Genomic DNA, 15,456 nt, shown 5'->3' with positions numbered 1-15,456 from the left:
AGTAACTTTGACTCACTAATTGCGTTGAAATATTATGTAGTAGGCTCCACTAAGCTAAAGTTCTTTATATTTCAATGGCTAATGGAAGAACTCCAATCAATGAAATCATCAATTGAAGTGTGCATATCTACTTCTCCAAGTTTCGTCAACTGTTTTTTTTTATGAAAAAATTTGAAGGAAAAATGATTTCTACTATCACTGTTACTGTTTTGTACAACATATGCATTATTTCATACGTAGTCTCTTTCAAATTATATATAATAAAACGGAGCACGTATATGCAATGGCTGAGCTACATAGCTCTAAGGGGTGTCAATTTGACACCCCTTTGCCAGAAAAATATATTGTTTAGATATAAAAAAAAAATTATGTCTCTTAGCTCCACCATTGCGTATATGTGTATATGTAGAGTCCTATTCAGTCATGTATTTCCTAGTTCCGATATTGTGAAATGAACGGATGGGATTTTTCTCCATTTTTCATTATCTTCATTTTTTCAAGTTCTTGCTTGGATGGGGACACATGTCAACAACAACAACAACTCAGTATAATCCCACATAGTGGAATCTGCAGAGGATAGTGTATACGCAGACCTTACCCCCACCTTGTAGAGATAGAGAGGTTATTTCCAATAGACCATCGGCTGAGGAATCATAGGTACCACAATAATAACAAAGAAACAAAACAGGACAACACCAGAAATCATGTAAAAACAGCATATATAACAAGATAGTAAGATAATCAAAATGCACAAAAAAGGCAGGTATTCAAAGAAACCTAATACCAATCAAATGCGAGAGTACGTTCTAACACTACCAATATGAATAATCTAGACTACCTAACCTACTATCCTAATCCTCGACCTCCACACCTTCCTATCTAGGGTCCTCGGTCAGCTGTAGCTGCGCCATGTTATGCCTAATCACCTCACTCCAGCTCTTCTTTGGCCTATCTCTACCTCTTCTAAGACCCTCCAATGTTAACCTCTCACACGACCTCCTTATCGGGGCGTCTGTGCTTCTCCTCCTCACATCTCCAAACCACCTAAGTTGTGGTTCACGCATCTTGTCCTCAATAGGGGCCACCCTCACCTTGTCCTGAATAACTTTATTCCTAATCATACCTAACCTGGTGTGCCCGCACATCCATCTCAACATCCTCATCTTTGCTACCTTAGCTTTATCTTCTGGACGTGTAGCTTTTGACTGGCCAACACTCAGCCCCATGCAACATAGCCAGTCACATGTCATAGTTTAGAATTCATCATTAAGATTTAGATAATTAAACATGATATATATTTCTCATCCAAGCAGCAAAAAATCCGGGAAATGGAGACAATGAAAAATGGGAATTAGGAGAACATCCGAAATAAACTATGCAGGGAAACTAAGTAGGAACCTCTTTAAAGTCGACGTGCTTCACTTTTACTTGTTCAGTATTCTAAAAATAAATTTTTACTTTTATTTATCACTTTTAGCATATCAAGAGAAGACAATTTCTTTTTTCCTGTTATACCCATAGTATTAATTACTCATTTCAAATCATTTTCTCAAATTCATTAACAATATGCATCAATTAATATGAGTACCGTGATAAATTAGACACTTCATTTATTATTTTTTAAGGGGTATGTAAAGTTCATAGTAAATAAGTAACAGTGAACGGAGGGAGTATAAAGTATTACTTTGTTCTCAAAAGCCGTTATATGTTGCATTAGCTGCTTTAAGTTAGGATTATTATGTAATTGGAGATGAGAGAGAGACCACGGGGTTGCATGTCACAAGTAGTTACAGTGAGGGTCCGACACTTCGATTACAATCAGTAGAGACAAGTGACAGCTTTGTCCGTGGTGTCGAGTTGCTACAGGCCATGCCCTAAAACAAAGACACTGCTGTCTTGGACTTCTGATGCGTCCACACCACTTGTAGGTAGGTGGTCCAGCAACCTTAGACAGCAATTAAAAATCTCAAATTCGGTCCCTACTCACCTTGAAAGAAATAAGTTTTTTTTTTTAATAATCATCTAGTATTTGAGATTTGCTGTCCTGACTAATTCATATTCGCCCCGTGTTATAGTGATAGCACATACCTTTGTTTGCCATATTGAATTATGAAAATCATATCTTTCAAAAAAAGAGATATTGTAATTTTATTTATTTATTTTAGGTAACAATTGTTTTCTTTCCCCCCAAAAGAAAACAACTCAACAAATTGCTATAGCTTGACTTAGCTACTTGTCACACCTCTTTTTTACCCCTTCAAAAGATATAGATATGTTATGGATTGTGGGTTAAAGAGCTTTCCAATTAAAGTGACAAATTTGAAATATGAATTATTTTATTTACAGAGTCGCCACTTGGAATTGATTTTTGCCGGTGTTCCAAGTCACCTCTTATTTGAATCCCTATTCAAAAGAAGGTTTGACTCTATTATTATTAGTCTGCGAAAATAAATTCCGGGTAAGGAATTCTGTTGACCGGGGAGAAGGTGTAAGACATTCCCCGAGTCTCGTGGTTCTAGCACGGTCGCTTTATTGACTACATTTGGCTTGAATTGATTCTTTAATTGCTCATCTTAGAACCTATGTACATTTTTACCTTTTACCGCTTTTTACTTGCTTGATTATTCGCAATTTAAGAATTGAGTTACGCGGACGTATATTCTTTTCCTTTGGCGCGTCAAAAATCATGTCACGCGAACGTATCCATAAACAATAACGCTTTGTTCATTTTTTTAAGAAAAAGTTTGGTTGAAGTTGCACAAACGCATCCCTCGAGTTACTTTTAGAAATAAATTCGCAATTATGTTACGCGAACTACATAATCACAATACTAGTCTAAATCGAGCCTAAAGCAAACTACGATTATTCAAAATACTTTCTACACTAATTGTTGTTAATGTGAGGGCCATGAGTTATAGATTTTATTTGTGGATGAAGGTTTTAACTATTATTATATTTGATAAGATCATCTACATTACAAATTATTAACGGGCTAAAAGGCATCTCAGACTTATTTAACAGTTACGAATTAAATGATAGGCTAATCAATTAATCAAATTTAAGCTCAATACAACTTGGTCCACTTAGTGGCTCAAATCAGCCTAAATCCAATACCCAATGTAAAGCACATGACCCACTTCAACTTTGAAAAATCAAACACTGACCTATTTGTTCTAAGAAAACAAACCAGTGATAGGTTCCAATTTATGAAATAATTGGATTAAACTCCATAATATCTAATAATTATCTAAGTGAATAGCAGACTAACATGGATCAAACTTTAACTAAGACAAAGAAACAACTAAATCAAAGCAATCATGAGGAAATGAACAAAGAAATTAAAAAAAATCAACGAAAAGCATGAAATTTAAAAGAGAAAAAAGAATAAAACAAATATTAAAGATGGGACAATAGGTGAAAAACAGGCCTTTCTTTAGCTTTCAATAACAACTTTGCACAAAGGAATCTGACATCGACAAACTTTGTAGAAAACGAAAACAAGAGCTAGGATCTACATCCGGCGAACTCGAACGATGGCCTCGATAATCTTGACTCAAATGGGTTGATTTTTGCTGATGTTTTATGTGAAAAAGGAGAATGCTTCAAGGTATTTTTTATGGTATTTTGGTAGGTTTAAGGGTGCATTTTGGGGCTGATTTTAGCAGCTTTTGGACCTGCTTTGCAGCATGATTTTCACTGCTTTTGAGTTGTTTCATAGCTGCTGGGGTTTGTGTTCTTGTGTGTGTGTTGGTCGTTTTTGATTAGGAAGAAACCATGGCAGAAGGCTGAAGAAGAAGAAGATAGGATAGGGGGTGGGGTATTTTTGTTGTCTCAACTGAAGAAACGGCGGATCAGATGGGGTTTTCGGCGTAGGTCTATATTTAGTTGTTAAGTACTATTATATAGGGGTATGAATTATGTTATGGGTGTGAGTCTAGGAATTATGGGCTTGGTAATTGTGGACTAGGTAAAAAAATTAGACCTAAAAATAGGTTGCTCGAGCCCAAGTTTTATTCTTTTCCCGCGAACGAGATTTAAATACGACCTCATTTATTAATTAGTCCTACTTAAGTAAAATAACTGTTAAAATAAGACTGACCGTTAAAACAAAACTATTTTTTGGTATTTTTCAAGATTAAAAAAAATGACTACAAAACATTAATGAAACTATTTTTTTGTAATTTTTATTTTCTTGTAATAAAATAAAGTAAAAGAGTCAAAATTAGTTGAAATAGTTATATTAGGCCTAAATTAAATATTTACGTGCTAAAATATGAAAAATCTTGGGGAGGGTCAAAAATCACATGTCTACAACTGCCCCTCTTTGACTAGAAACGCAAAGAGTTTTCAGACAAAGAATGGCTAAACAGGTTTTTTGACCCGACCCTTATTTAAGGAGACCAAAAGAAAAGAGAATGTGATCGAGTCCTGGTATCTGAGCTGCCTATATATCCTTAGCTATAAACAAATCAGACCACGTGTAGTTCAGAAGTGAATGAGGTGATGAAGTACCGAGGTTGAGAGCCGATCGAGGTGTCGTCGAGGTTCCGGTCCACGGTCCTGTCATTACATCAAAATCAAAAATTAAAAAAATTAACTAAGCCTATCAGCTACGAGTTACAAAATTTCTATCTATGAGTCTTCTGAAGCTTGATCTTGAGTCTTGGTTGGTTCTTCATGCAGACTCTGATTTGGATCTTGATGCTTGTTAGCTGCAGGTGCTAGTCTGCTCTTCTTCAACTTTTTCAGGTCAAGATGGGGCATGCAGAGCTTGTGACTTCAATTATGTCTTGAGCAGTCCACATCTTTTCTCTGGTTTTGCACTTTGGATTCACTTTTTTTCTTTTCTTCTTTTTCCTTTTATTCAGGATTGAGACTACTTCTTTTGGTCATGTCGATCCCTGTGCCTCGAGGTAAAACCTGCTCAGACACCAAAACAAACAAACGAACAAATTTTTTTGCCCTAGTTTTCACTAGGAAAATTTCGTGAGTTATTGTAACAAAAATCTAAACTATTTCTTTATTGAAAGCAATAAAATCAGGATTGTGTATCTTTAAGAGAAAGAGATTAGGGAGTGGAGCCTTATATCTATACTAAAAATCAACCAGGAAGTGGAGACCCTGTGTTTGGAAAAAGCGACTAGGGAGTGGAGACCCTATGTTGGCAAAATACGACTAGGGAGTGGAGACCCTGTGTCTAAAATAATCTCAACTAGGGAGTGAAGACCCTATGTTGGAAAAAGGCGACTAGGGAATTGAGACCCTATGTCTAAAATAATCTCAACTAGGGAGTGGAGACCCTATGTTGGCAAAAGGCGACTAGGGAGTGGAGATCCTATGTCTAAAATCTCAACTAGGGAGTGGAGACCCTATGTTGGCAAAAGGCGACTAGGAAATGGAGGCCATATGTCTGAAAATCTCAACTAGGGATTGGAGCCTTATGTTGGCAAAAGGCGACTAGGGAATGGAGGCCCTATGTCTAAAATCTCAATTAGGAATTGGAGCCCTATGTTGGCAAAATGCGACTAGGGGATGGAGACCATATATCTAAAATCTCAACTACGGATTGGAGCCCTATATTGGCAAAAGGCGACTAGGGAATGGAGGCCCTATGTCTAAAATCTCAATTAGGAATTGGAGCCCTATGTTGGCAAAATGCGACTAGGGGATGGAGACCATATATCTAAAATCTCAACTACGGATTGGAGCCCTATATTGGCAAAATGCGACTAGGGAATGGAGGCCCTATGTCTAAAAATCTCAACTAGGGATTGGAGCCCTATGTTGGCAAAAAGCGACTAGGGAATGGAGGTCCTATGTCTAAAAATCTCAACTAGGGACTGAAGCCCTATGTTGGCAAAAGGCGACTAGGGGATGGAGACCCTATGTCTAAAATTTCAACTAGGGATTGGAGCCTTATGTTGGCAAAAGGCGACTAGGGAATGGAGGCCCTATGTCTAAAAATCTCAACTAGGGATTGGAGCCATATGTTGGCAAAAAGCAACTAGGGGATGGAGACCTTATGTCTAAAATCTCAACTAGGGATTGGACCCCTATGTTGGCAAAAGGCGACTAAGGAATGGATGCCCTATGTCTAAAATCTCAACTAGGGATTGGAGCCCTATGTTGGCAAAAGGCGACTAGGGAATGGAGGCCCTATGTCTAAAATCTCAACTAGTGATTGGAGCCTAATGAGACTAGGGAATAGAGGCCTTATGTCTAAAAATCTCAACTAGGGTTAGAGCCCTATGTTGGCAAAAGACGACTAGGGAATGGAGGCCCTATGTCTAAAAATCTTAACTAGGGATTGGAGCCCTATGCTGGAAAAGCGTAAAAGATTAAGATTGGGGATTCTAAACTATCATTTTTTCGAATTTTCTTCTTATCTCTCCTTTTTTTTTCATTTCATTTTCCTTTCTCTTTTTTTTTATTTCTCGGAATGAGTAAATGCGGGAAAAAACTTGGAGGGGACTTCCCTTTTTATGGATTGTTGCTGCAAAGCTATTTCTAGCATCTGCGCATTTCTTTTTTTATTTTTGGTGGCACTTGCTTCTTGCACGGTTGCTTTGGATTGCACCTGCTTCAAAATTCAAACAAAGAAAAATTGTTAGTTTGAAACGGTGGTTAGTTTTGTGGCCTTGATTGTTTTTTATCACGGCTCGGCTTCTTTGATGAAGATCTCAATTGCAACCGCTCATTTCCTGGGGATCGATTTCACTTCAGGCCTTGAGAACCTCTGGGTTTTTTTTTCAGATTTTGCCATGACGACTGGTCAGCTGAACTCAACTTTTTCGACTTTATTTTGCCTTCGTAGGCCTTTCCTTTCTGACTTCTTTTTTTTTTCTTCTCTTTTTTTTTTTAACTTTGGAGCATTGGGGAACTTTTGACTCCTCAAACTTTGCTGCAATGGCTAGTCGCGCGGGACTTGACCTTTTCCAACTTTGTGTCGCCTTCGTAGGCCTTTCTTTTCTGGCTTCTTTCTCCCAACTTCAAATCTAGAGCATTTAGGGTATCTTGGCTTTTTTTCAACTCTTTGTCGAGACGGTTAGCCACGTGGGACTCAACCTTTTTAACTTCATTTGCTTTATAGGCACTCCATTTGATTTTCTCTTTCCAAGAGTTTTGATTTCGAAGCATCGGCCGCCATGGCTAGTCGGGGTCGACTTGATGGCCGTGACGAGGCTGGGTGCCTTTCTGCCCATTAACTCGCGCCAAACGAGAACCCTGTAAATCAGTCTTGCCATCCTTTCTTTGTCTTAGTTTCAGAACAGTGTTAGACCGAAAGGGATTCAAAGAAAACAAACAATGGAATGGAGAATGAGTTTAAAACAAGAAGTGTCCCTTTCGGGGAAAGGAAAGGACTTATCTAGAGTACATGCGAACTTTAATGAACATGACATGCCTTTTGGACTGGATGCCTGATTTGTGTAAACCGTCCGACTCTCAGAAATTCATCACAATTTTTGCCTCAAAATCGAGAAACCTTGCCAAGACTCTGTTGGTGCCGTTGGCTGTGAGGATCCTCTTTTCGATTAGGGACATCCTTTTTGGGTTTTCACGAGCTGACCTCTCTCATTTCTCTTCTCACTATCGCTTTTAGTGCTTTTTGCGAGTTTTCACTAACAAGACTCTCATTTTCAATTTCTTTGCTTACTGTCGCCTCACGGTGCCCATGTGGGTTTTCACCAATAAGACTCTCTCATTTTATTTCTCTCATTTTGTTGTATCAGATCCGAGTAACTGCATTCTCCGATCCTTGGACATTCTCACCGATTGGTCAGAAGGACTTGAACAGGGTTTTGGGGTAAAAAGGATTTGGATTGAGTTACAACTTTGGAACCATTCAGGCGAGATCATCGCCGAACCACTATAACATTTGCCCCAGTTTCACTTTTGGGGGAAATTGGAGTTTTGTTTTGGTGTGACTGAACCCAGAGAGGCTGCCTACGTATCCTTTCGAAATCAAGTCAAACGTAGTTCAGGGAACTTTGTTTTTGATTTTCTTCTGTTTTTTCGCTTTGCTTTGTTTTCTCTTTCTTTTTCCTCTCTCTTTTTCATTTTTTTTTCATCATCATTTTTTTTTCATTTCATTTTCTTTTCTTTCTTTTTCTTTTCTTTTCTTCCCCTTTTTGTATCTTTCTTTTCCCTCTCTTTTTATTTTTCAAATTTTTTTCAACAATACTTTCAGGTTCCAAAGAGGGTAATCAAAGATGGGTAACCAACTCAAAGGGTTTGCAAAGGGTTGAATATTTGGATGGTGAGAAAGAAAGCTTTCTTTATCCCAACCGGAGAATATTAATTCTATATAAAGGATCCAACATAGTACCTTTTGACTGCATTTGCATTGACAGTTGTTTCAGGGACATTTCCTTCGATGTGTCCCAAGTACAACACACTCTTGTGGCATTACCCTTGTTGCAATGTATGGCCCTTTCCAATCTGGGACCAATTGTCCTTCGGATGTTCCGAATCTTTGTTTTATTTCCTTAAAATTACTTCATTGCGATCTAATTCTTGATTCATTATTTCGGGGTCTGACAGCTTTCACGATTTGGGCATGAAGTCCGTAAGCATGTTATGTTATTGAAATTTGCATTTAACAAAACTAAAAAGAGAATAAGAAAGAAAAAGAAAATGGCAAGATTAAGAAAAGAGACATTCCTAGACAATGAAATATTAATTTCATTTCATTTTTTGATTTTTTTGATTTTTTGATTTTTTTTGATTTTGAATTTTAAAGATAGAAGGATTTAGATCGGAAAGTAAGACAATAAAGTAAAACATCCGGATCACACCCTGAGATAATCCGAACACAGAAAGGATAGCAAGACTGGCTACCGAGACTCCCGTCTGATAGGGAACTTTCAGGCTTGGCGACCGTTTTTTGGCTTTTCTTTTATCTCAGTAATGGCTACAATGGCCTTCAGTGCCGGATCAAATTCCTCATCTTCACAAATCATTCCGACTATTGACCCGTTGTTGTGGGCGGGCAATAAATTGTTCATCGCATCAAGAGCTTCTTCATCCTGAAAAATAATTTTTTCGGCTTTAATCAAATCTTCAACTGCCCTTTTGAGGGTCCAACAGTCCTGTGTACTGTGTCCCACTGCTCCAGAGTGGTATTCACATATAGCATCAGCTCGGTGCGAGGGGGACTCGGGGTTCGATCGGTTGGGGCCACTGGCTGCAATAGATCTAGATTAGCTTTTGGAACAAGCTTGAATACGATTCACCAATAGGGGTGAACTGATTCTTTCTGAAAGGCTCTCTTGGGCGAGGATTGTATTGTGGATCATTTGGTTGATGATTATATGGAGCTTGGTAAGGATGGGCATTTCTGGGAGGTGGAGCTCGGTTTTGTGTATAATGTTGTGGCTGCGCATAAGATTGCGTGCTCATCACCGCATATGGAGGCAGTGCCACGGCATACGCAGCATCTTGAAGAGGATAATAATGTTGAGGGACCTCAGGAAGCATATATGATCGGCTGGATGACCTGCGGGTCCCCCTCGAGCTCGAAACCATCATGGCTCCTTCTTCTCTCCCGTTTCCATTTATCAAGTCCTCTGAACCATTTTTAACATTTGGTGATATGGCTTTAAAAGCAACATGACTCAATATTCGACCCGTTTTTAGCCCATTTTCTACCATCTCCCCAATTTTGATAGCCTCAGCAAATGGCTTTCCTATAGCGGACATCATGTTATGGAAGTAGTCCGCCTCTTGGGCCTGTAGAAAGACTGTGACCATTTCAATTTCATCCATTGGAGGCTTTACTCTGGCAGCTTGCTCACACCATTTGACAGCATATTCGCAGAAGCTTTCCGTGATTTTCTTTTTCAAATTGGACAAAGAGTTTCTGTCTGGAGCGATGTCCACATTATACTGGAACTGGCGAACAAAATCTAGGGCCATATCGTCCCACACGTGACAATGGGTAATTTCTTGATCTGTATACCACTCAGAAGCGATTCCGGTGAGGCTTTCCCCAAAATAGGCCATTAGCAGCTCCTCTTTTCCACCAGCACCCCTCAACTGGTTACAATATCATTTCAGATGAGCGACCCGATCTCCGTGCCCGTTGTACTTTTCAAATTTTGGCATCTTGAAGCACTGGCAAGTGGACATGGGGAAACATACAGATGCAGAGTATGAGACACTCTTCTGACCACTCAGACCTTGCATATTTTTCAGGTTTTGTTCTAGGCCCTTCATCTTCCGAGCCATCTCCTCTTGCTCGGGATTTTTAACAACATTTTCTTGCTCCCCCGAGAGATCATATTGCGGAGGTTGAGTGAAAGAGTACGGGGTCACATATGCTATTTCTGACTGAAACTGTGGACCCTGAAAGATGAACATTGGAGGTGGTGCCTTTGAAGTCGATGCCTGAGGGCGAACCACAGAAGGCATGCCAGGATCATTGGAAGGTGCCCGCATGGAATGCGTGGGTTTGGCACAGGGGCGTTGATAATCTCACTTAACCTGGGGATCAACTCAGGGAACCCAGGGATTGCACTTGGCGGTTCCCTACCATTAGACTAGGCATCCCACATTTCCAATATGCGGAGACGCAACACCTTATTCTCTTCAGCAGCTGCTGATTCTAGCTGCAGAATAGCCGATACTGGGCTATCCTCAGGACCGATGATTGGTAGATTGCTTGCGGAGGCCATCTGTGCCTTTGAATTTTGTGTAAGAGGGGAAGCTAGACTACCAACAAAACTAACCACCAAAACCTGACTAGTTTGCACATCCAACAACCTTGTTAGTTTTCAAACATTTAACATATAGGAAATCGCACGTTGGGATGCAATGCACCTAACAGTTAAACGCTTCTACCGTGTGTTTGAACGGTTGCATGTTTCATCCCGGTCTTAACTAACTCTCTTTTTCACTCAATATCTCTTTTCTTTTATTTTTGCTTCTTTTTAATCCCTCTTGATTTTTTTTAATTTTGTTTCTGTCGCTCTTTTATTTTGGCACTCTTTTTTCCCTTTTTTTTTCACTTAATTTTTCTTTCTCTTTTTTTTTCACTCAATTTTTCTTTATCTTTTTTTCAGTCTATTTTTCACTCAATTAATTTTATGGATATGATCGAATCCGATGGGGATTGCCTACGTATCATGACCCCGCATGAATCAGATGTTGCGTAGTTCGGAAAGATCGAGAATAGAGTAAATAAACTAACTCTTTTTTTTTGGTTGGAATTTTTGAAAGAAATGCTTTAAAAAAAGAAAGAAAATATCTTTTTTTGATTTTTATTTTTTAAAGAAAGACTTCTAAAAAATTCATTTGCTTTTGATTTGAACTTTGAGAATTTTAAAAGTAAAAAGAAAATATTTTTGTTTGAATTTTCATTTGTTTTCTCTTTTTCTAAAAAAGAAGGAAAATATTTTTGCATTTTGGATGTTGCCTCTTAATTTTCGAAAGAGGGGCCTTTTAAGAAAATGTTTTGAATTTCTGAGTTTTTTTATTTATTCACAAAAGCACTTCTAAAGAAAAGCAAAATATTTCTGAACTTCAATTTTCAACTTTTTTTTTTGGAAAGAGAGACTTTTAAATAAGGAAAAGAATTTTTTTTCAATCCATTTTGTTTTGAGAAAAATACTTCAAAATAAAGGAAACCCGTATTTTGGATTTCGATTTTTTTATTTTATTAATTTTTTTTTTCATATGAAAGACTTTAGAAAGAAGGAAACTACTTTTTGAGTTTTTTTTTTAAGGAAAGTTTTCTAAAGAAGGAACTAATGGAATTTTTTTTTTTGGATTTTTTGAAATTGGGGTCGGAACCGATGAGGTTTGCCTACATATCTCACATCCGGTGAGAATCAGACCCGCGTAGTTCGGTCAAAACTGTGTACTTTTTCCTTTTGATTTTTATGAAAAATAATCTTTACACCTTACACCAGACTACTACAAAATATTTCTTTTAAAAGGGTTTATTTGCGCTAAACTAAAAGAATGACTATCTTTTTTTCTCTTTTTTATTAATTACACTAATTTTTAAAATCGGTCAACAATGCAAGTAAGCCTTCCAAATGATGTATCAAGTAGAACATAAGTGAATATGATGGTCTCAAAGAGGATACCTGTCTTATACGGACCCGGCCCCTGTGCCGAATTTTGCTAAGTCACATGCATGTGATGCACATAAAGCGAACCTACTAGGGACATCCAGCATGAGGTTTGTTCTTCTAGGTTTAAATCCTGGTGGAGAAGGTATCTAGACTGGCTTACTTGAGCGGACAACTCGAGCCGAGAAGGGTCAGTGTACCGGTAGCATTGCTTTCCGGCTTTAACTGATGGTGCTCCCCGCCTAAAACATGTGTGACTAAAATCCTTCACCGGGTGACAAGCACCTCGGCTATCTCAAAGAAAGCGGGCTATGTCGAGCAAATGCCTAATTTTTAATTTCAAGAAGACTCAGAGGGGTGCGTGAGAAGACAGTTTATATGTACAGTTCAACAATATTGAACCAGTAAAAAGCGAACAGGTAGCACATTAGGCACAAATAAATCACAATATATACAAAATTAATAAAGCCAAATAAAAGTCAACATGTACAAGCTCGAATTCTGGTTAGTCCCCAGCAGAATCGCTAGAGCTGTCACACCCCTTTTTTACCCCTCCAAAAGATATAGATATGTTATGGATTGTGGGTTAAAAAGCTTTCCAATTAAAGTGACAAATTTGAAATATGGATTATTTTATTTACAGGGTCGCCACTTGGAATTGATTTTTGCCGGTGTTCCAAGTCACCTCTTATTTAAATCCCTATTCAAAGGAAGGTTTGACTCTATTATTATTGGTCTACAAAAACAATGTCCGGGTAAGGGATTTTGTTGATCGGGGAGAAGGTGTAAGGCATTTCCCGAGTCCCGTGGTTCTAGCATGGTCGCTTTATTGACTACATTTGGCTTGAATTAATTCTTTAATTGCTCATCTTAGAACCTATGTATATTTTTACCTTTTACCGCTTTTTACTTGCTTGATTATTCGCAATTGAAGAATTGAGTTACGCGGACGTATACTCTTTTCCTTTGGCGCGTCAAAAATCATGTCACGCGAACGTGTCCACAATCAATAACGCTTTGTTCATTTTTTTAAGAAAAAATTTGGTTGAAGTTGCCGCGAACGCATCCCTCGAGTTATTTTTAGAAATAAATTCGCAATTATGTTACGCGAACGTATACATAATCACAATACTAGTCTAAATCGAGCCTAAAGCAAACTACGATTATTCAAAATACTTTCTACACTAATTGTTGTTAATGTGAGGACCATGGGTTATAGATTTTATTTATGGATAAATATTTTAACTATTATTATATTTGATAAGATCATCTACATTACAAATTATTAACGGGCTAAAAGGCATCTCAGACTTATTTAACAGTTACGAATTAAATGATAGGCTAATCAATTAATCAAATTCAAGCCCAATATAACTTGGTCCACTTAGTGGCTCAAATCAGCCTAAATCCAATACCCAATGAAAAGCACATGACCCACTTCAACTTTGAAAAACCAAACACTGATCTATTTGTTCTAAGAAATCAAATTAGTGGTAGGTTCCAATTTATCAAATAATTGGATTAAACTCCATAATATTTAATAATTATCTAAGTGAACAGCAGACTAACATGGATCAAACTTTAACTAAGACAAAGAAACAACTAAATCAAAGCAATCATAAGGAAATGAACAAAGAAATTAAAAAAAATCAACTAAAAGCATGAAATTTAAAAGAGAAAAAAGAATAAAACAAACATTAAAGATGAGGACAATAGGTGAAAAACAGGCCTTTCTTTAGCTTTCAATAACAACTTTGCATAAAGGAATCTGACATCGACAAACTTTGCAGAAAAGAAAACAAGAGCTAGGATCTACGTCCGGCGAACTCGAACGATGGCCTCGATAATCTCGACTCAAATGGGTTGATTTTCGATGATGTTTTATGTGAAAAAGGAAAATGCTTCAAGGTGTTTTTATGGTATTTTGGTGGGTTTAAGCGTGCATTTTGGGGCTGATTTTAGCAGCTTTTGAACCTGTTTTTGCAGCATGATTTTCGCTGCTTTTGAGTTGTTTCATAGTTGCTGGGGTTTGTGTTCTTGTGTGTGTGTGTTGGTCGTTTTTGATTAGGAAGAAACCATAGCAGAAGGCTGAAGAAGAAGAAGAAGAAGATAGGATAGGGGAGGTGGGGTATTTTTGTTGTCTCAGCTGAAGAAATGGCGGATCAGATGGGGTTTTCGGCGTAGGTCTATATTTAGGTGTTAAGTACTATTATATAGTGGTAGGAATTAGGTTATAGGTATGAGCCTAGGAATTATGGGCTTGGTAATTATGGACTAGGTAAAAAAATTAGGCTTAAAAATGGATTGTTCGAGCCCAAGTTTTATTCTTTTCCCGCGAACGAGATTAAAATACGATCTCATTTATTAATTAGTCCTACTTAAGTAAAATAACTGTTAAAATAAGACTGACCGTTAAAACAAAACTATTTTTTGGTATTTTTCAAGATTAAAAAAAATGGCTACAAAATATTAATGAAACTATTTTTTTTGTAATTTTTATTTTCTTGTAATAAAAAAAAGTGAAAGAGTCAAAATTAGTTGAAATAGTTATATTAGGCCTAAATTAAATATTTACGTGCTAAAATATGAAAAATCTTGGGGAGGGTCAAAAATCACATGTCTACCCTGCTCAAAAGTACTAATATTTTTTTGTTCTTCAGGTAATTAATATGGAGACTCAACTCAAACACTTCAAGAAGGTGAAGACTTGGTTGAGAAACAAAATAGGCAAATCAAAATCAGCCAAGATTTTGTCAAAAGCAGTCTATTTATTTAGCGTTGGAACGAATGACTACCTAAGTCTCTTTGTGACCAATTCCACAGTTGAAGACTCTCCTGAATACGTACAAATGGTCGTTGGCAACTTGACAGCCGTCGTTAAAGTAAGTTAAATTTGCAAATTTGTATTCATCTAGAGGTGGTAAATGAGCAGATCGGATGAAACTTGAACGAGTTAAACAATTCAAATTAATAAACAGGTCGTGATCCATTAATCTGTACAAAGTTTGTTTGAGTCAAAATGGATTGGATGATAATAGTCAAATAATAAGATCCAACCTTCCTTACTCTCTCCTGTCCACTTTAATTAATTTTTTGGTCTTTTTCTTGTGGTCCAAAATATTTATTTTTTTGAATATTAAAAAGGAAATTAACTTTTTTTTTTCCAAAGTTGCCTTAGAGTAAAGAGTACTGTAGGAGTATTCATTGTATTTCCAATGAATAAATTAAGGTTAATATGATCAATTTCATTGTTAATTAATATTGAAAAGTGGATTTCTTAATATGTGTGAAAACAGTTAAAAAATTAATTAAAGTGAACCATAGTGAGTACTTTATTATTTTTCTTTTTTAAAAGAAAATGTGAAAGTTAATGTATTTTTAA

General features: G+C 37.2%; 1 protein-coding gene across 1 annotated transcript in view; it reads left to right on the top strand.

Moving 5' to 3' along the window:
* The window catches only part of LOC104219071 (GDSL esterase/lipase 5-like), a 34,075-nt gene that overhangs the window by 2,236 nt on the left and 16,383 nt on the right, over nt 1-15,456 (top strand). The window contains exon 3 of the mRNA XM_070160487.1: nt 14,735-14,956. Within this exon, the coding sequence (XP_070016588.1) occupies nt 14,735-14,956 (222 nt within the window). The remainder of the gene's footprint in view (nt 1-14,734; nt 14,957-15,456) is intronic.

Source organism: Nicotiana sylvestris, chromosome 10 (genome assembly GCF_000393655.2).
Source record: "Nicotiana sylvestris chromosome 10, ASM39365v2, whole genome shotgun sequence".
NCBI classification, from domain to species: Eukaryota; Viridiplantae; Streptophyta; class Magnoliopsida; order Solanales; family Solanaceae; genus Nicotiana; species Nicotiana sylvestris.
The sequence above is the reverse complement of the archived record's forward strand: the minus strand, read 5'-3'. Positions and strand labels throughout refer to the sequence as shown.